This window comes from Solenopsis invicta, chromosome 13 (assembly GCF_016802725.1).
Source record: "Solenopsis invicta isolate M01_SB chromosome 13, UNIL_Sinv_3.0, whole genome shotgun sequence".
NCBI classification, from domain to species: Eukaryota; Metazoa; Arthropoda; class Insecta; order Hymenoptera; family Formicidae; genus Solenopsis; species Solenopsis invicta.
The window spans coordinates 3218702-3239302 of NC_052676.1; the positions used below are offsets into that span (position 1 = coordinate 3218702).

The following is a 20601-nucleotide window of genomic DNA, read 5'->3' on the forward strand; positions in this document are numbered from 1 at the left end:
TAAAAAAAAATTTGATTAAAAATTATTTCTTCATTTATTTACATATTTCAATTAAGAAATTTTTAATTTAACTGCAAGTAAATTAAGTTATTAGGAACCACTAAATAATTTTTTTGTATTAAGTAAATTTTTTAAGATACTTTTTTCTCTCAGTGTATAACTTACATTCAAATAAAGAGATAAATGTGTGATATTAAAAGTCACAAGAGAAATAAAAAATATAAAATAAAATAATGTACGGTAATAGAGTAACATGATGAAACGATATAAAACAAATTGCTCAGTTTGACAATTACAGTACAATATATTGAAATTTCACTTAAAATAATTTGATTTAAAATAATTATAATACATAATCATAATAATTACATATTAATAATAATTTAAATGTTTATTCACAGAATCAGTTGCGCACTTTTGATGTAATTATCAGGGAAATAAACGAAACGGTCGTAAGATAGAGCAGGCTTTGTATTTTCACTGATCAATCTCGTAAAATAGTCACACACTTTCATATATGTATATATATTTTTTTTTATTAGACGCACTTCTTTTTTTCTCTTTCTCACACACATACACACGTATACATATACACACAATCATCTGCGCTCATTATTCGTATCAGAAAAAATACAAAATTTCCGGCTAGAAAATAGTGTCAGTACAGATACGCGAACGAAATGTCATATAGATGCAAGGGAGAGAACAGAAAGTGAGGATAAACGAAGTATCACACTATGAACGAGAAACCGAAAGAAATAATGCGTTGCCCTTGTCCGTCCCTCATTTCGCGACTCCCCGTAAAAGGGACAAATATAAGGAGGCAATGGAAGAAGAAATTTTTCTCCCTGAGACACTCCGAAATTCCCGTATATGGACCTTCGAATACACTCAAGGTTCATATCGCGGACGAATCGAATTTACTTTTCTCAAGCATCGCGTATCCGAAACGCTTTGAGAATTCTAAACGGATGCTAAATCTGGAGCGCTATATACAGGGTGTCCCGCGACAAACCCCGCGTGGATTCTTCGAGGAAAACAAAGTTGAGATTTCCGTTTAACAAAAACGTGGCCGGTTTTTTTCATCATTTCGATTCCTATAAAGAATAATATAATTAATATAAAGATCATGTATTCTCTCAGAAGCAGTAATATTGAATCCATTAGAAAGAAAGTGTACAATGTTTTACAGATGTTCTCATAGTCACAGTTTAGATCTGTTTTTTATAGCTGACTGGCCCACGCTTTCTGCATTTGACGCGGAACAGATGTATGTTCAAAATTTGGCGACAGCAAGAGAAGTTCTAATGCGGAGAGTCCAGTGCAGCAATAAAAAACAAACCTTTTATCTCAATTACAATCTAATTTGAAGGTATCTCTTCTTCACTAGTGTTAAAGAGAGAAGGCAATAGATGGTCGAAGTTACATTTCTCTTTCTAAATTGGCTACAGCACTAATTGAAATGCGCAGAGAATAAACTTTGCGCTTGATACCGAGTTATAAAAAAAAACCCAATTAGGCCAATGCGCCTTGAAGTGACGAAGCGCACCAAATCAATTAACACAGCATTCTTTTGAATTTCTCTTTGTTTAAACATCTCTATTTTGAGTTTATTGAATTTAACAAACAGATTTGTATTTAGATTTTTATAAACCTATTCTACGATATTCTGCTGGAAACTGAAATTGTTAAAAAAATACATTCCTTTTTTTTTGTCGGAGTACAAAAATATTTGGATGGTCTCGGAGAACCAGCGTGCAATCAGCACTACGATCGCTTACGATGTACCGTAAAAACTACCTACGTTTCGGCAACTTCTAAACATCTGTTAAAATAGAATTGACTCTAATTTGCACTAAAATACGCACGCATTTTATGTACGTCGCGGAACACATTTTGTGATTGGGATAAGTGTAGGAAGGTAAGGGGAATCGAGGGACGGTGCGCACACAACGGTGTTCTCGCTGGACATTCATGACTCTAAAGTTTGTACGTGCACATGCGTCACGTACACACATCAGTGTCACTTTGTATCGGCAGATGTGCGCGCGATACGCGGAAAATTATTAGCGTCAACAACAAACACACTCGCGGACGCGAGATCATCTCGCGAGCAGGCATACAATAAATTAGAAATCAATATTAACTTATCCTCGCCTCACGTACACGCTCTACGTGATGCTATACCGAGTGTAAAGTTATATACTTGCCAAGCAGACCAAATTTCCTGTATCGTGAAAAGCGAGAGGTATGATGAAGGAAAACCGAAATTTTATAATCTCTTCTGCAACTTGCAAAAATTTCCTCTTTATCAACTTTGCACGCAAGTTACTTTAAGCGTATGCCTGCGGCATAAGGTGAAAAATTGGTCGGCTCGATAGATGAAATATATAACGAAACTATGTCTCTTTGTTTTATGTAGGATGTCCTCGAAGTTATGCGTCTGGACTCGCGCGATGCGACTCTTCGAGTGCCATTTTGCGAGCCAGATGCGATATCTCCATTTATCTCACAATCATTCACGTGCTCGCAAATCATAAATAAATTAGAAGAAAGGTGAGGATTACATGTCATCGACAGAGAAAAGAAATCGCTCGCCGCGCGTATTCCTGTGTAGATTCTCTTTTAACGTTGAAAAAATATGACGGAACGCGCGGCCACGTCTTAAAAGTTTCAAAGCGAAGGGCCGTTTCTCTGAGGAAGCCAACAAACTTACGGACGGCGCCGCTCCAGTTCGTTCTCTTGCTTGCGATTATTCTATAAAAAGAAGGAAGGCCTCGTCCTAAGGCAAGTGACGAATGACTCGCGGAACCGAGGGATTCGATTTCGTTGCTCGGCTCAAACGCGATTAACTTGACTCCAGTACGGGGAAAAAAAAGGTAGCAGAGCGTTCGGCCACTTCGCAGTGTCTGCGACAATTCGATGTCCTCCGAAACTTCTTTCTTCATCGTCGGCGTTTCTTCGCAACTCACTCCCTTTCCAGCCGATCTTTGTTCTTTACGACCTACGAGATTTTCTTTCTTTCTCTCATCCGCTGACTCTCGGGTCGAGTCGTGATCACATCAGGATCCACGTTTCGACTATACGACACTTCTTCAGCGTTCTGCTTTTACTTCGCGGTCTCCGTTGGCGGTGGCGGCGGCGGCGGCAGCGGAATCGCTTGCTCCGACACCGGCTGCTGTGGTTGCTCCTTCTTCTTCGTCTTCTTCGCCTTCTTCTGCAATCTCGGCGAGCTCCGCTGTCCGTCCGTCACCTCCGTCTTTCCCTCCGTTGTCGTTAGCGACACGTCCTTTTGTTGTTCTCCATCCTTTCCCTCATTCGTTTTTGATTCCTTACTCGCTTCGTCCGTACATTTCGCTGATTCTGTCGACGTTAGCGCGACCATATTGTCCGCCGCTGGATTCTCTGTTTTTTGTTCGTTGTCTTGCTGCGCGGCAGGAGCAACAACGCTTTGATTCGCGAATTCGGCAGCCGTTGCCGCACTTTTACTTTCCGAAGATTCCACTTTCGTCTACAAAAAAAAGAAACAAGGCACCAAACTAATAAAATAAATTAATATAATACGATTCATGATAGATATCATAATCGTAAAATAATTTATCCTAAACAAAAAAATAAATAAATAAATTAAAGATAAAATGTAATTTGGCAAATAAAACAAATTGTTCAAATAAAATTTCCTTTACAGCTGACGAAGTCTCTTGTGTCTTAACAACACTGTATCAACACTCGCGATCTCTCACCTTCGTCGGCGACGATGGCGCAGGCGGAAGCGGTATCGGCTCGTTACTAAGTTTCTCTTGCTTCGCATCTATCTCCATAGGCTCAGAGATTTGCGAGATCTCTTCTCCCTGCTGATCCTTCTCAGCGGACTTTTTGATCTCTTCGCGCACGGTGGGTTGCTCTTGCTGATTGACGAGTGGGGTTTTCGTCTCCAGCAGGCTGATAGTGTCCTGTATGCTCTTGATGGCGTTTTTACGCGCCTGCCGTACGTTCTCCCGGCCTTCTGTCTCTATGTCATCCAGTTTGATTAATTCGCGCGTCAGCATCTCATCTAGATACATGTACTCCTTGTCCTGCCGGGAGTTGCCGACGTAACGTCGTACCAGCTCGGCCAAATCGTCCACCTCCTTTTGCACCTGAGCAACTTTCTCCAGGGGATCCTTTGGTACCGGCTTTGGTTTCGGTGTTTCTTCTTGTTGCTGTTGTTGCTGCTGTTCCTGCTGATACTGAGGTTGTTGAGACTGTTGCTGAGGCTGCTGATATTGCTGATGTTGATATTGAGGTTGTTGCTGCTGCTGAGGCTGCTGCTGAGGCTGTTGCTGAGGCTGTTGCTGATAATAGTACTGGGGCTGCTGTTGCTGCTGCTGAAACTGATGCCGTCGCATTGGCTGTTCAAAGCTTGACGGCTTGTAGAACTCCTGGAAATGCGACGGTGGCCACTGCTGCCGACTGAAACGTTCGTTAAAGTGCGACGGTCTGTGGAAGTGATGCGCTGGCGGCGACGATCTGTCGAAGTTATGCGACGGCGGTGGCGACTGTCGCTGATGATGCTGGAAGGTGGACGACGGTGTGTCGTCGGTCGCGACCTTTGGTATCACCGGCGTGTCGCGACCCTCCACAAAGATGGGGATGTGTCGGACGTTGCTGGCTGGTTTACTAGGCGACTGGGCGCGTTGCTGTTGCTGATTGTGCTGCGGCGTGATATCTACTCGAGACACGAATCTTTGGCCTTGACCAGGATCTTGGCCTTGTTGCGGTTGTGGCGGCTGCTGCTGCTGTTGCTGCTGCCAATTCTCCGGCGGTGCTGACATAGAACGCTGACCACGCTCGTCCTTCTCCGGACTCATCTCCATGTCGCGGCGTCGCTGTTGCTGACCTATGTCCACCGTGTTGCGCAGTCCGTACTGCGGTATCGCGGACGATGACGTCAGGTCGTGCTCGCGACCAGTGTCGCTGTGGGAGCTGACGGCACTCGCACCACTCGCGGCACTGCTACCGCTCGCCTGGCTACGTGCGTCCTCGTCCACCTGATGCTGCTGACTTTGCTGCTGTTGCTGCTGCTGGTCGTCGTTGTTGCTACCACCGGAGCCGCGGCGGCGGCGGCGGCGGTCGCGCAATAAGGAACCGCCGAACGGCCAAGGCGGACCGCGCAAATGTTCGGCGAGCTCGGGATGGCGCGCTGCAAGGTCGTCCAGGTGCGCGCGGATTCCGTCGCCACGTGGCCGTTCAAAAACTCCGTCGGCGTCGTCGTCGAACGGGAAACCCTACGGGGATAGACATAAAAATCTGATTAGGTCGACGCTGATGTTCAATTACTTGTACATTGACGACTAGATTATTCTCGATCGCATCGTGAGATCGTGACCTGGAACTGTCTGACAGGTGTTTGACACGTGCGAAAGATAAAATGTAGGTTAAAAAATGAAAAACAATTTACGCAATGTATATTGAACTAATCGATTAAAAACCGAATGCATCTCTTCCATCAACAATCGTGTGAGAAAACGAATATCTACGTATAATGTTCAATCGCAAAATATTTAACCTGAAAGAGGAAAACATTAAACCTGGAATACTAGTACGGATAAATTTTTATCTTTCACCCAAATGCTAGTTGAAGTTTAATAATTCAAGTTTTCGTTATTAAAATTATTAAAATTTTGATATTATGATTAAAATAATATTTGATAGGATTCATAGTAATGTTAATTCAGTTATTTTAACATCTTGTAATCTAGACATAAAAAATGTAAAAAGTTTTTAATTACGTAAATAAATTTTTACCCGGAACAGTGTTAATGTAAGAAAAATATAAGTACATAAGCATTCCAAGGTTAAAAATGTTCACACTGATTGTGAGCAAATTCGCTTGTACCACGCGCTAATGCATGCTAAAAGCTGTCATACAGGAAGTTATTTTTTAATAAGAACACAATATAAATATTTTTATCGGTTATATATCAGTCTTAATATTATTACAGTTTTAGCAGAATATATGTTGAACATTTTATTATTCAAAGTTAAATAATAACTAATAAAAAAATTAATAAATATTAACTTAACTTAGTTAATTTTCAATGATTCAATTAATGTTAATTAATTCATTTTAGTATTTTTATTTATAATTATTGTTTTCCTTGTTCAGTGGTTCTATTTTTATGACCACTGTATATTTATCTCGTTTTAAATGCAAAATTTTTCAAACTACACAAACAGATCTTTTATAGCGAGTAAAGAGAGCCAGTGCATGTTCGCCGAATGCGCTTTTAGCAATTCGGTAGTCTGTATAATTTCACAGTGGTGCATGCGATTGCTATGCATGAAGTTATCTGAATGCAAGCCTTTAGCGTGCAGAGTAATGCAGATAATCAAATTCGATGAATCCCCGACTTACATCGGGTTCGCCAAAGAATTAAGGCCCATTTACATCAATGTAAATTAATTTTAATTTCGCTTTAACATTACTTTCTATTTTCCCTAGGTTCTAAAAATGAGAAATAAAAAAATAGAAAATAAGTTAAACCGAGATTAAAGTTAATCTATGAATGCAAACGAATCTAAGAGTGACTTCGATCAAATTCTGATCAATTTATCGAGCAGTACTATTTTGCCAATATAAATGAAAAAATTAATTTTTTTTTTGTTATTTAACACAAGATTAAGAAAAGATTAAATTAAGAATGACGAATTCAAGAGTTAGAAAGTTTAGGATAAATAATTCTGCCAGTTGAATTAAAGTGAGCAAGTTAATTAGAGTTCGCTTGAAATCACCCTAACGGTGACAGCTGCGCGTGACATTCAATCGTATCGACTTCGATCCGACGAACGCGAGCAAGGGCGCCGAAGGGGAAATTCGCGTAATCGGGCACGAGGTGACGAATCCTCCTTCTCCTTCTTCTCCTCTTCCTGCGGTGAATCGAGGTCGCGTCGTCGTTCCACTTAGCGCGGTCGCGGTGTGGACGCACGTCATAAGAAAACCATACGCGGGACGCACACGAGAGAAAGAAAGAGAAAATAAGAAAAAAAAATGACGGTAGAAAGGACAGAGACAGAGAGAAAACGAGAGTGAGAACCGGGTGAACCGCTTATACACGCGCACCTACGACCAATAATCGTATTTTCCTATTTTCGGCCCGGCTGACCCTGGCCAGCACGCCACCGTTGCGTTAAGGACGTGTAGGATATTTCTCAAAATATTAAGAAAATTACGATTACAGATTGTTTTATGTTGCATTTGCGAGTAATAGAAAAAATTTCGCAGCAATTTTCGATCTGGATAAAAAGTTATTTCAATTAAAAGTGAACATGTGCTCTAATGAAAATAATAATAACAATGAAACAAGGAAAAAAATTTGAAGTTTTTTTTATTTACTTTGCAGGGATCGTATATCCATTAGATCCTTAACTGTTCACGTGTCAACCCCGAAAATGACCCGCAATAAGGTAACATCATGCTCGAATACTAATACATCCTTTTAATTAATTTACAGAGAGAGAAAGAACGCCTTCAATTCAAATATAGATTTTTTTACACTTGTGCGTCCATTTCTATCAATGTAGATTGACTTTGATCTCATTGTCAGTTTAACTTAGTCTTTGTCTTTTTCTAAGAATTGGAAATAGATCAAAGTTCATCTGCATTAATGGAAATTAATTACATAAATTAATCAAAATTAAGAGATGGAAAGTAACGCGTTACAAGTAACGAGCCACTATTACTTTTATTTCTTTTTTTTATAATAACCATTTGGTAATGACTTTACAATTTTTCATAACGATAGTGGTAAGCCAGGACTGGAATAGTTTGATCACTTTTGATCAGTAACTCACTGTCATTGTACGTTACTCATTCTCTCTAAATCTCGTACAGTGATGAATCACTTGAACAATTGGACAGGCTCAATTTTCACTCTTTTACAGTAACGTTTCACTTTACAAGATACTTAGAGAGTTGAAAAAAATAATTCTTTAGTTAACTTGTTACGTAACGAGCAAAAGTAAAGCAAAGATAATGCGTTACTTTGACTCGTTACGTAACGAGTAAAGTTACAAGTTAGTATTTTTCAGTGAGTAATACGTAATGTACAAGCTGATTGTCAAAAGTGACTATGCCAAACCTGGCCTTACTATTGCCATTATAGAAAATTGTAACGTTGTAATTCCCTTTCTGGTTAGACATATATAGATTAACTTTAATTACTAATACAGATTAATCTCGATTTTTATTCTACTCTTTGCCCTTTTCTAGTTCTGAGAATCGGAAAAAAAATGAATTCATTTGCATTGATGGAAATGGACACAAGTTAATCGGAATTAAGTCACTCTAATGACCATTTCCATCAATGTAGATTAATCTCGTTCTAGGAATTAGAAAAACAATTAAATTTCTAATTCTTAGAAAAAAAAGGTAAGTTAAGCCCAGGTTAAACTTAATTTACATGTAGTGGAAATGGACATTAATCCTGCTACGCTTGCTTATCATCATAGACGACTAGACGCCAGAACGCCCTCGCCATTCCGGTCTCTCTCTCTCGAGGAAAATGGAAACACATTTTCGCATCTTCCTCCTCTCTGCCTCTTCTCATTTAAAGGTTTCTTTTATTTCCACCGGGTGATATCATACGGGGAAATGGTCTCGCTCGGTCTCGTTTCTTTTCGCGTCTTTCGGTCTCTGTCTTCGTTGAAGCACTCGCAAATACGCCCACGCACGCATGCGAGAACTATCCGTCGCGTTCCAGAGCGCGAACGCGAACGAGGGAGAAACGTCATTAGGACGTGTTCAGAATCGGAGCACGCTTGTAGAAAGAGTCAACCGTATGAGGTAATATCCCCCCTCGTTACTCTTCATTCTCGTCCCCCTTCCTCTCTTCGGCGTACCTATATCGGCGATCCCGCCACCTAATCATGCGGTCGGTATCGAGCGTAGGAAGGTATCTGATAACGTGACCGGCGTGACGTCACGCCGCGCCTTTTGACGTAACGTCGCGTTGCTCGTTAAGCCCGTATCAGACTATGGAGATTGACCATTGCGAATGCGAGATTAAAGATTGCGAATTGGAGATTAGAATTCGACCAATAGGCCTGAAATTAAAGTTATCCGATTAGTCGAACTCCAAGATCCTTCCTTCGCTAGCCTTTCAAACAGAACAGCAGGCTACGATAACGTCAAAATGATGTTAAAATGAATCGTGACTGATCAAAAGAGATTGATGATACTTAATCATTTTCGAGTCACTTTGATACCATGATTTCTGTTTAGACTCAATTTAAAATTCGTATCAGACCACATTGGAGATTGAGGATTACGAATAATTATTATTGACAATAATAATAATATTAACAAAATATATTCGTACAATACACACCCAGAAAAAGATTTCTTGGATCTTTGATTCGCTTGTTACAATATTAAAATAACAAGTATAAATATATATTTTAAGATTACAAACACAAATTATATCATGTGATAATAAATTAAAATTAGAATTAAACCAATCAGAACAAAACGGATTAAAATTACTTGGCTGATCAAATTCTAATCTTCAATCTCCTGCGCGGTCTGACATGGGCTTTAGCGGTGTCGGCCGCGATAATAACGGCGTCTAAATGGGTTTCGTGACATCACGACTGCTGTGCGCTATGCGTTTGACAGTCGCACATCATCCGCGATCGTGCTCGCGATAATTCGGCGATGCATGTACACGATACGCAAACGGTCGTTCCTTTTTCGTCGTTTTGAGTTCGCCGAGATATTATCGATTCAATTACAGGCTAAAACTTTTACGGCAATTATAACAATGAAATACGAAACTTCTCGACGAACGTCGTGACTCGACGATAATATCTTTCTTATTTTTTCCTCTCTTTTTTTTTGCATTTTGTCGCGACGCGCCGTTGTGCGAACGCGACGACGTGAGAACGCGAAAAATACGGCGCGAATGCTATTTCTGATTTCCACGCGATCTCGAAACGCGGAATGCGACGAGCGGTGGCGGATGGGCGAAGAAGGAGGGAGAAGAGACGCGGGGGTCCATATATCGGCAGGAAGAACGTTCGAGTAGAACGTATGGAAATATCTCGCTGATTTCATTAAAGTCTGGATCGTGTCTTCTCGAAGACGCGGTATTCAAAAGAAAGAACAAGAAAAAGAAAAGATTCATCCCAGGCAGCATACTTTATTCGAGGGATATCCCGAGAACGTCCCTAGGACATACGGATGTCCCTAAAAGTGTAGACATCCCTAGGGCGTACGGACGTTCTTGGAACGTCACATCGACGTCGCTAGGAGGTTTGTGCTATATAGGACACGTCTGTCACATATTATTTGCGTTCGAGACTCTTAGGCGGCGATGATGAAGTAATATCTATGACGTACAATATTTGCGCACGAAAACATTGGACCGGTTCTTTTCAACTGAACTTCTTCAGCTTCAATTCACGTCGGAGAGAAAAAGAGGAAAGAGAAACCGCAAGCAAGAAGTTCAGCTGTAATAAAACGAGCCTGTATTATCGTCGACGATCCAATCGTCGTTCGTGAAATTTTTTTAGGTAGGAAGGAGCGCGAATCTCGAACTTAACACCTTCGAGGAGCTAGCGAGACACACAAGCTCTCTCTTTCTCTCACTCTCTCACTCTCTCTCTCGGAGCAAATGACAGCAACTTGGAGCACGGAGAAATCTTTCGCGTCGCGAAAAAAAAATAACGCCAAAAAAAAGGAAAAAGAAAAAGACAGAGGTGGAGAACGTGCACTTACGGGGAACGAGCAGCGGTCCAGATCGATCTCTCGTCCGAATTTGGATGCTGCGTCCACGATGACAGGCGAGTCCATTTTCTGGACCCGTTCGTTTCTGCCCGCGTCCGTTTTTGGATACCTGACACGCACTCTCTCGCTTGCACCGGCGGTCTCTAGATATTTCCTTCCTTCCTTCCTTCTTTTATTCTTTCTCTTTTCCTCTTTTTCTCCCTTTCCTTCACCGGAAATATATTGCACACAGAATCTTTTTTTAGCGGCTCTCGAAAGCGCGATTCGAAGACGTCGAGAAAAAGCTGCCGCGAGATTTTTCTCGAAATCTCCTCGCGTTCTCTCACTCTGTCTCTCTCTTTTACTCCCTCACTCTCTCGCTCTCATACACTCTCGATCTACAGATACGTATCTCTTTCTCTCACTCACACTCTCTAGCTCGTTTGTTCGTGATAGCTGACACTCACACGTACTTCTCTCTCTCGGTGCTTTTCCTCGTCTCCTCCTCGCGCCTCCACTGCCTCCGGCCGCGATTACATAAGCGACGGGCCGCAATACACTCCGGTTCTTACGTCTCTTTCTCGTTCGCCTCGTCGGCCGTATTTTTTCAAGGTCGTTCTCTTGCAGTCGTTCGCGGAAATGCGAAATAAAAAGAGAAAAATACGTGCGCACGTGCGTCTCACCGTAATCGCGTGCGTAAACCGCCACAAGTGCGACTGACAACGAGACTGACAGCGCGCGGGCCGCGGGACAACTTAAATGCTCGATTACGTGTGGGCCGCCTGCGCGTTGCCACGTGACCACGTGGCGAGCACGGGCGGAAACGGCCGATGACGACCGAGTAGGTGCGAGAATTCACTAGAAGCTTCTCACGCGCCTAACTTCTCGACACTTCTCGAACGCGAGAAAACGCGGAAGTGCTTACGTTACGTCATAATACGTTGAATATCTCTTACAGTTCATTTCATTCGATTTGCTTTCAAAACATTGAGAGAGAGAGAGAGAGATAGCTGTATCTCTTCTTTCCTCCTGTAAATTGATGTAAATAAAAGACATTTCAGACCTAAAAATTAAAATAAGTAAACTCGTACTCTAACAGCACAAGATATCGAACGAATATCGTGATATTTTACGTATATACTTATAATATTACAATATTGTGCGAATATTCGTACGATATCTAGAATATTCTAGAATATTCATATGACATCTCGTGCTGTTAGGGTCAGAAAAATCGTACAAACATTACAGTAATATTTCATTGCAATCTTTCAACATTGTAAAAATATTGCTGCAATACTGCTGTAGCAGCGCTTATAAAATGTCCACTTTAAAAAAAAATATTTAAAACATTTTTGCAACATTATTAAAATCATATTACAACTCTGCATTTTAACAACATTTGTTAAAACATTAGTACTTCTGAAACATTACATTGCAATACGCAAAATAACAATGTTTTTGCAGTATAGTGAGCTGTGAGATCCTGTTCCATATGAGAAGGAAAAAATACGAGACGACGAGGAGAATCCATTCGTCTCGGTCGCTCTTTGCAACTCCGCTTCTCATCTTGCCGAAGCGTGTGAGGCATCGTCTTGTTCTAGGCATAAAAAGTGCAGAAACGAGCAGAGGTTTTTTTTTAGCCAGCATCATTCATCCTTCTTCCTTCCCTCTTTAACATAAAAAGAAGAAAGAGGAAGACAAATGGAGCAAAAGGAGCTCGGTTGAAAAAAACAGACCTAAGGACGAACGAGCGAGCTACGAGCGATCAAAAACGAAAGAGAGAAGAAAAGAGACGTGTGACCCATATTTTTAGGCGTGAGCGAAAGGACCCCCGAGAGCGCACTGGGTCACACGCATGATCGATCGCGAAAAGCGTAATATACTGCATTCGGAGGCTACCTTGAGCGCGTTCCCTCGGAGTGCATAGCATTCCGGAAAAAAACGGACACGTTCGATTAGGAAAGAAAACAGCGGCGACACGAGAAATATATAGCGATGAGTGAATCGCGCAGCTATGCGCGGCGGAATAACGATCGAGTTCGACGAAAAATTACCGGCCGAGGCGGCGATATTCGTCGCGTAACCCTAAACGGCGGGGCTCGCGGTACGCATCGTGCACACGCGTGTACGTGTTATGACGCGGATCATCCGCGAATGAGAATGACATAACTTGGCGTAATAACGTGGTAACGATAAACAGAAGTTTCGAGCGAACGAGTGCGAGTCGGATGCGAGTCGCGCGTGTCTCGATCGCTCGTGGGATCATCGATAATGACGATCGATGATCTACGGTGATCGATAGCGATGCCAGGAGCGCATGAGACGCGAGGAGGTCGCGCGAGTCCAGCGCGAGCCGGCGAAAGGCTCATTCATTCGATGGTAGAGTGAAGAGGAGGAGGAGGAGAAGGAGGAGAAGGAGGAGAAGGAGGAGGAGTAAAAAGAGGGGGCAAGAAGAAAAAAAAGAGGGGAAGGGAACGCACGCACAACGGCGCACAGCGTAAAATTCGCTTAATCCATTAATGAGCGAATCGAACGGCATCAATAAAGATTTGTTACAAATTTCGAAGCTATAAAAGAGTTTCGAAGCTTACAAAAGATAATTATTTGCGAGGGAATCTCGTGTTTTCCTTCTCGTTCTATACAAATGACCGAGGTTGGCTAAATTAATATATATTTTTTAATTAAATTAAAATTAATGGCTTATATTGGCTTATAAAATTAATTCAGTTGCCTTAAAAGTTATATGAACAAAAAACTAACTCGGAAAAATACTTTTCATATATAATTTTACATACATGCGCTAAGAGAAAAATTTCCTAAATTGTATTTTTCCCATAACAATCTTTTTTTACGTAGAAACATTTTTAACTTAGGAAAAAAGTTAATAAATTGAAGTCTCTGTATAATTTCAAAAATAATTAAAGTTAAAAATTAAATCATTACAACATAATTAAATTAAATTAAAAGTTATTGCCTTTTTAACTTATTATTTAATTTATAACATTTTAACTATTTACTACCTAATCCTGTAAATTATCGTCAAATGAATGCGAGCTCTCTAAATCTCGTAGAGTAAAAAATCACTTGAAAAATTGCACATACTTAATTTTCACTTTGTAGGAATAAATTTTCACTTTTATTAGAGTGTCATATCACTCGAAAAATTGCATTGACTCAATTTTAATGATGTTTTACTCTAGGAGATTTAGACAGAGGCGTTTTAAAGTTTTGGAATTTTTAGCGAACATTGCTCTCTCTTCTCCCTCGTCTCTCTCTCTCTTTCTCTCTCTCGGGATTCGTCCAAATCGTCGAAGAAGTTAACCGAGCAAACGCGACAATCGCGCACTTTTTGCGTTATGCAATTCTCGTTGTGCAATGCGCGGCGGCGAAGTTTAATACATTAAATGTATAAATAACGCTAACCGTGTGTACAATATCATTGCCAACATGCGAGCGTGGTTCCGCGGCACTTCATCGCAGGTCGCGAGATCACCGATATTATCTTTTAGCTATTTCAATCAAAAATAAAAGAAAAACGAAGAAACACATGTAAACGCTAAATATTTCTATCTACATTTTTGACTTGTTGTGTTTTATAAAGAAATATATTTTTCTAATCTTCCCTATTATTTCCCAATTTTTCTTTCAAATCATCGATAATAAATTACTGGGGAGATCATCGAGCATTTGCAGATGAAATATCTCTTTTAACGTTAGAAGGAGCGATTATTATTGACCGTTTCTATTTATTTAGATTAATATTCTATTCTTTGTATGAAAGATAATATTTTGCAGTACTCTGATTTTTTTATCAATTATTTTCTTTATCTTCATGAAATATTTATCTTTTCATCATATTCTTTATTTTTATAGTAATTCATTCTTTTAGTGAGTACACTATTAAATTCATAAAATAAAATTACATTTAGTCTTTTTTAATAATTTCTAGATTGTTATAAATAATATAGTTAAACAATTTAATTCAAGAAATGTATTAAATCTCATTCAAATTTAATTTATTATTTAGATTCATACATTAATGTGCCATTTACTTTGAAATCAAGCAATTCAAATGGGTTAATTAGACAAAATTGTTTTTTTTAACCTTATGTTTTATATTAAAATAATAAATTTCGACACAATAAAAATCAAAAATAACAAAATATTCTTTAATTTAAGAAAATTGGTTGAAAGTTGATTCTTTAATATTTATTATAATAAACATTGATATTCCTAACGTTCAATAATACGTTGCTTTTATAATGATATGCGAGAGCTTGACAATGCAAAATATTCAAGGACGTATACCCTTCGTATATTTTACCATTCGTCTGAAGAACTTTTACATTTCCTTTAAGAATAGAGATACTTCAAATACGAACGTTAAATGACGCATCATTGTGAGTTTTTCTTTTCGAGTCAGGATAAAGGATAACTTATGAAGGGGAGACAACGGAAAGAGTCATCTGGGGAATACGAACACACATACACACATACATACGTACACACACACCGGCGGCGTGACAATTCGCTTTATGTAATGAGGTATGCTTTTCTCTTCTCTTCCACTGGCCCACCGCTATACATAACCGAATCACCTGTTCCGCATTGTCAACGCGCCAATTAGCGTACTTCGCGCGTAGAACATACAGCATAGCATTATCGTTTCCTAGAACACTATCAATCGATAGTTCATCGGTTTCGATCGAGTGGCGATTCCTCTGCCTCCCCGCGAATTTCTCTTTCACGAACATTTCACTGCGAGTTTTGCACGTTTCAATCCAATCTTTCTGAACATCCGGAAATATACATGGACAGAATTTTCACAGGCAAGTGTGGGATGCGTTTAAAAATTGAATATGAAAAAACAGCTATAGTTCGACGCGCAAGTTTAACATTTATAAGCAGATGCTATAACAAAAAATTACGCTTGAAAATAATTATTGAAATAATTACTACTACTGTAAACAATCAACTAATGGTATCCTTCGTAAGTGTGGAAGCAAGTTTTACAGGCGAACAATCGCATAACGACGATCTGTACATGTTTTTTTCTCTTTTCTTTTTTTCCATTAACTCTTTAGTTTTAATGTTAAAAAATATTTTATAAAAAAATAAACTTTTACAAAATAACTTCCATATTATTGCTAAAAATGATTGTATCAACTTTTTTCAAAAGTATTTTGAAGCTTAGAAAGCGTACTTTAAAATACTTTTATACTATAAATTTTATTCGATAATGTTTCATCTAATTGCAGCAGTTTCAACGTAAAATAAAAATATTAATTTTTAATTTTATTCAATATAGAAACAAACTTCAAATACATAATTTTTTTTGTTATATACGAGCAAATCTGCTCACAATTATAAATGTTACACTTGTATAGCAAACGTAATTTTGCCGTCTTCCTTCCGTGGAAGCTTGCGGAATTCCCTGTCAGAGATGTCTCTCATCGTTAAAAGGACTCCCGAGCTAGGGCACGCAGACACACGTGCATGCACTCACATGGATAGGAGGGTCGGAAATACACTGCTTTCCGAGTAAGCCAAGATCGATAGGGGTGGCCTACCCTCGATGTTTCGTCGAAAAACTCATTTCGGGAGGGTCCAGTTAGACACGACGCGACGCTGCTCTCGCTTCTCAGGCTTATTCACGAACGGCGATAAGCGATAAAGACGCTTTCCCTTTCAGTTCGCGGAATATTGAAGCTAAGGATGCCCGGAAAGTGTCTACGACCGACTAAGCACTCGTTCCCTCGATTCAAGCTCCGTCATATATCGAGGAGATTTCTTTCCTTCATTCCTACATTTAATCCTTATCCGGGCAGAGTCTGCTAGACCCGGAAGCAATTTTTTTTTTTATATACATTAATTGTATCATTTATTTATTTAAATGCTATTAATAATTTTTTGATGCATTAATTTAAATATCACACTCCATTTGAGAAAGAAACGTAACCACAGATATAGAATTGTCGATCTTTGAATTGTTATGTAACTTTCAACTATGCTATAACTGCATGAGGCAAAATCGTATAATTTTTAAAAAATTTACAATAATTGCGCTGAAATGATACGCTATAACACTGCAATTTTATCGGATTCATGATGCCATTATTGTGCAATAGTTGCACAATATGCCTATCGGGGCTGTAAGTTGATTTTCCGCTCGAAGATACTTTCACACTATGAAGTTGGGAAATTCAAGAAGGTCTTGATCTGTGAGCAACTTTTCTTGTCAAAGATCGCGTGTATGTGAAACTGTTAGAATAATTAGAATTCTGATGAATTCTGACTTGTCTGCGTTATAAATAAAGTTGCCGTTATAATAAAGAAGAATAAAACGTCGTGTCTCTCGATAAGTTTGATAATAGCCGCGTGATCTTTCTAGAAATGATGAGATCAGAGATAAAGAGACGCTTTCGGTCAAGTGACAGGCCGAAGAATGTCTCAAGTATAAACGATCATTATTTCTTCCGCCCTCTCTCATTACGACCCTAATAGCACACAAGATTCTAGAATATTCATAATATCGTACGAATATTCGTATAATATCTTAATATCGTACATATATTCGTATGATATCATGTTAGGGGATATTCTTGGCACGACATTAAACTGGAGAAATTTATTCTTTTTCTCTTTCTCTTTCCTGCTGACAATAAAATAAACTCCAAAGGCAAAAGATATAAACAGATCTGTTACGAGCAGTTTGATCAAATAATCTTTGTAAAAATGACAATTGACAATGGAAATGTTTTTGAGTGGCAAGATATCGGAGCTCATCACGAGCTTGTCAATACAAACTTGATCTTCGATCGATTCTATTAATATTTACCTGCGTTTGAGAACTCGCATTTGAGAGAGAAATTCTAATTGAACGATCGAGAGATTCGCGCGATCACGAATCGCTTGGCATATACGAATCTGAAAATATCGCGATGACGGGAATAAATCGGCAAATCGGAGAAAAAGTGAGGCTCGTCGTTACGACGGAACCTTCGTTCGAACGACCTAAACGATCGTTGCGTCTCGAGAAAGAGAATTGGGACGGCGCTATAAATATAAAGAAATTCGGCGCAGCGCGCGCGAACGTGCTCCGATTTGCGTTTGTCGCGATTTAAATTTCGCGCGTGAAGTCGCTGGCATTGAGAACGTATTCACTAGAGTTGTATGTTTACGCGTAAAACATAAATAATCTACATTACGCGTAAACAACGTAAAAAAACTATGTATAAACTATCATTAATATAAACGATAACCTATGGATCGTAGAAAATTTGAACCTGATACGTAATATAAAATTCTGATTTACACGATTGATACCTACATCTCATTTTATATGGGACGAAAGTAACGCATCCATGGAAAAGATTTCTATATTCAATGCTATTACTCTTCTAAGCAGCATAAAATAAAATTGACAATTATAATTATTATCGAGAAGTGAATATTTTATTTTTAAATAGACAAATTTTTGTTTTTTCTAGAATAAAATGGTATTGTCCTATTAATTTTCTCAGACAGATTTAGATTAGAAAATGAAAATTTGTGGCGAATCTCACAATATTTTTAATTTAGTTATAGATTGAGCTGAAGAAAATTTGAAGAGTTTTTCTTTTTTTCTAATAAAACATCACGAAAACTTGCTCGTACAAGAGAGCTCGCTTCGTAGATACTAAAAATACCTCGTCACAAAAAGACCATAAAAATTCACTTTATGCGTAAGTAAAGGCTACTGGCTCTTTCGTGGATACGTTAATTATAATTCATCGCATGCGATTCTTTGTTACGAAAGAGCGCCTGTCTCCTATCGGCGGAGGTGTCCTAAACTATTTAGCGATCAATTAATCAACGTGCGATGTAGCATCAAGCGAATTTTTATTCTTAAGATTAAGCACGATAAGAATCTCTCGCCAAGAATATTAAATATTAAAAATAACAATTGAAATTTTACATTCAGTTTTCTCAATTAAACATAAACGCAACACAATGGGTACGAATAAAATGTGCCGCGTACAAGACACCACATAATTTATTATTTATTTACAGTATTCATTGAGACAACTAATTCTAAAATTCTGATTCCTATTTCAAATATTTAAAATTATTCCACATTGCGCTTTTAAACCAGTAAGGTCCGTTTACATCAATTTATCTCTTTCTAAGTTTCTATTTTCTCTAAGAACTAGAGAAAAAAAAAATAAAAAGCAAGTTACATCTAGGAGAATTATGCTTTAATTTTGCACAGATATTCAAACGTAATAATTTTTTATATTTTTCTTAATGTTTCGAGATACAACGCACACGTCCTTAAACGCTCGACGCAACGATTCCGTTCCTTCGACGTGATCGATCGATCGGGGGGGGATAAGAGGGAAGTCTAAAGAAGGGAGGACTAAAGGTCCATGGGAAAGCACGCCGCCGCGGCATTCCGCGGCGTGCATACCGCGCTCGTGAATTCGAAGCATGCGAGCGAGCGAGGGAAGGGCGCGAAGGCGCGACAGTGAGAGAGAGCGCGAGCATTTAATATTAATTCGCGGAAAATACTCACCCTCGGGAAATGTGGGAAGGGCCGGTCGAAGGAGTCGCCCCTGCCGGCGGGCCTACGGGACTCGAAGAACGTCCCGTCGTCCCCGTTCTCCTCGTTGAAACGCTTCTTCACCTCCCGCAGCAGCTCGTCGTCGGACATGCCGCGCAGCCGGTCCGCGAATTTCGGCGAGTCGCGAAAGTAAAACGACATCTCGGCAGCGGGTCGTCGTTCGACCTGGCCTGGACGTCAAAAACGACGACGACGACGACGTTGGCGATGACGCGCCTCTCCGTCTCTCGGTCTCAGCGGCGACGCAAGAGCGAGTTGTTCCGAGTTCGCGTGAGATCGTGCGGCTTTTTTCCCCTTCGCGTTCTCTTACAGTGTCGTACGCAGAACGCTCGCGGAACGTCTCTGTAGCAATTCACGATCACATTCCCGCGCGAGGGTTCGCGCGTCACTGACGACGAGCCGTCGCTACGCTGCGCTGCGCTGCGCCGACAGTGGCATTTGAAAGGGCGAGTTCGCTCGGACGCGCGTGCGCGCTCGTGTCGCGCGTCGCCCGCGCGCATGGGCTTCGAAAAAGGGCCATCGAGATGAATTTGCGCGCGCCCACGTGTATGAATCATTCGCATATGTACTTACGTACGGAGAGGTTTCCGTCGAGTAATTGCCGCGCCTGATGCAAATGCTTCGTATAATGTCGCACTTATTTGTGCTGGGCACGCGACTGATCGATTTCTCTGATCGATACTTTCTTTCGTTTCGATTCGAGAAAAACCTGGTGGGCGCTGGTTGAACTTTCCAAAAGCGGCAATTTTTAAAAATATTTTTAAAACATTTAAAAAGCATTTTTAAAAACGTTAAAAGTAATGGGTTAAATCCTTCTTATTTCATTAGATAATCGTTTATTTTGATTTTTGATACTTGAGAAAAAGTATCCTTTAATGTCAAATTGTTTTAAAAACATTCATTTAATTATTAAAGAATTTTTTTTCAAGTGTTAAAATAAACATTTTTAAAGCAATAAAATAATATTTTCATTAAATAAACGTTTTTTTTTTTAAATAAAATAAGAACTTATTACTTTTTATAAACGTTTATAAAAACGTTTGTCAACTATTTTAAAAAGATTTATAAAAACATTGTTTGGATTGAGATAATTGCAAAATCGTGATCTTTTTTCAGTTTTGTCACAACATGTGTATAAAATTTGGAAAGGAAAAATGTTATTCTGCAATGAAAAGAATTTAAAGCGTGAACAAATTCATGTCTCTAAAGAATAAATATAAGTAAAATAATAAAACTAGAAAAATGATTGATA

At 39.4% G+C, this 20601-nt stretch overlaps 1 protein-coding gene and 1 long non-coding RNA gene across 5 annotated transcripts; one reads left to right on the top strand and one right to left on the bottom strand.

Moving 5' to 3' along the window:
* Positions 1–328: 328 nt before the first annotated feature.
* LOC105202382 (BAG domain-containing protein Samui) lies at positions 329–20222 on the bottom strand. Of its 4 annotated transcripts, none has more exons than XM_011170866.3 (4): positions 11218–11500; positions 10757–10971; positions 3744–5267; positions 329–3511 (listed from the first exon to the last, which is right to left on the bottom strand). In XM_011170866.3, the coding sequence occupies exons 2-4, from the start codon at positions 10829–10831 to the stop codon at positions 3110–3112; spliced, it is 2001 nt and encodes a 666-aa protein (XP_011169168.1). In that variant the 5' UTR covers positions 10832–10971; positions 11218–11500; the 3' UTR covers positions 329–3109. The 4 variants fall into 4 exon arrangements, with proteins under 4 accessions (XP_011169168.1, XP_011169167.1, XP_011169165.1 ...); XM_011170865.3 differs by having other exon boundaries at positions 11212–11500; XM_011170863.3 differs by lacking the exons at positions 10757–10971; positions 11218–11500 and adding an exon at positions 19302–20222.
* LOC120359461 lies at positions 6061–13177 on the top strand. Its single transcript, XR_005576238.1, has 2 exons — positions 6061–7446; positions 12212–13177. It is a non-coding gene; the product is annotated as an uncharacterized LOC120359461 (long non-coding RNA).
* Positions 20223–20601: the final 379 nt, after the last annotated feature.

Coding starts and splice junctions, on each gene's coding strand:
- LOC105202382 (XM_011170863.3), bottom strand. CDS start 19,490: ATGTCGTTTTACTTTCGCGACTCGCCGAAATTCGCGGACCGGCTGCGC. Junction 5,268..19,301: donor CCTTCCCACATTTCCCGAGG/GTGAGTATTTTC, acceptor CTATCCCCGTAG/GGTTTCCCGTTCGACGACGA. Junction 3,512..3,743: donor CGCCATCGTCGCCGACGAAG/GTGAGAGATCGC, acceptor TTTTTTTTGTAG/ACGAAAGTGGAATCTTCGGA.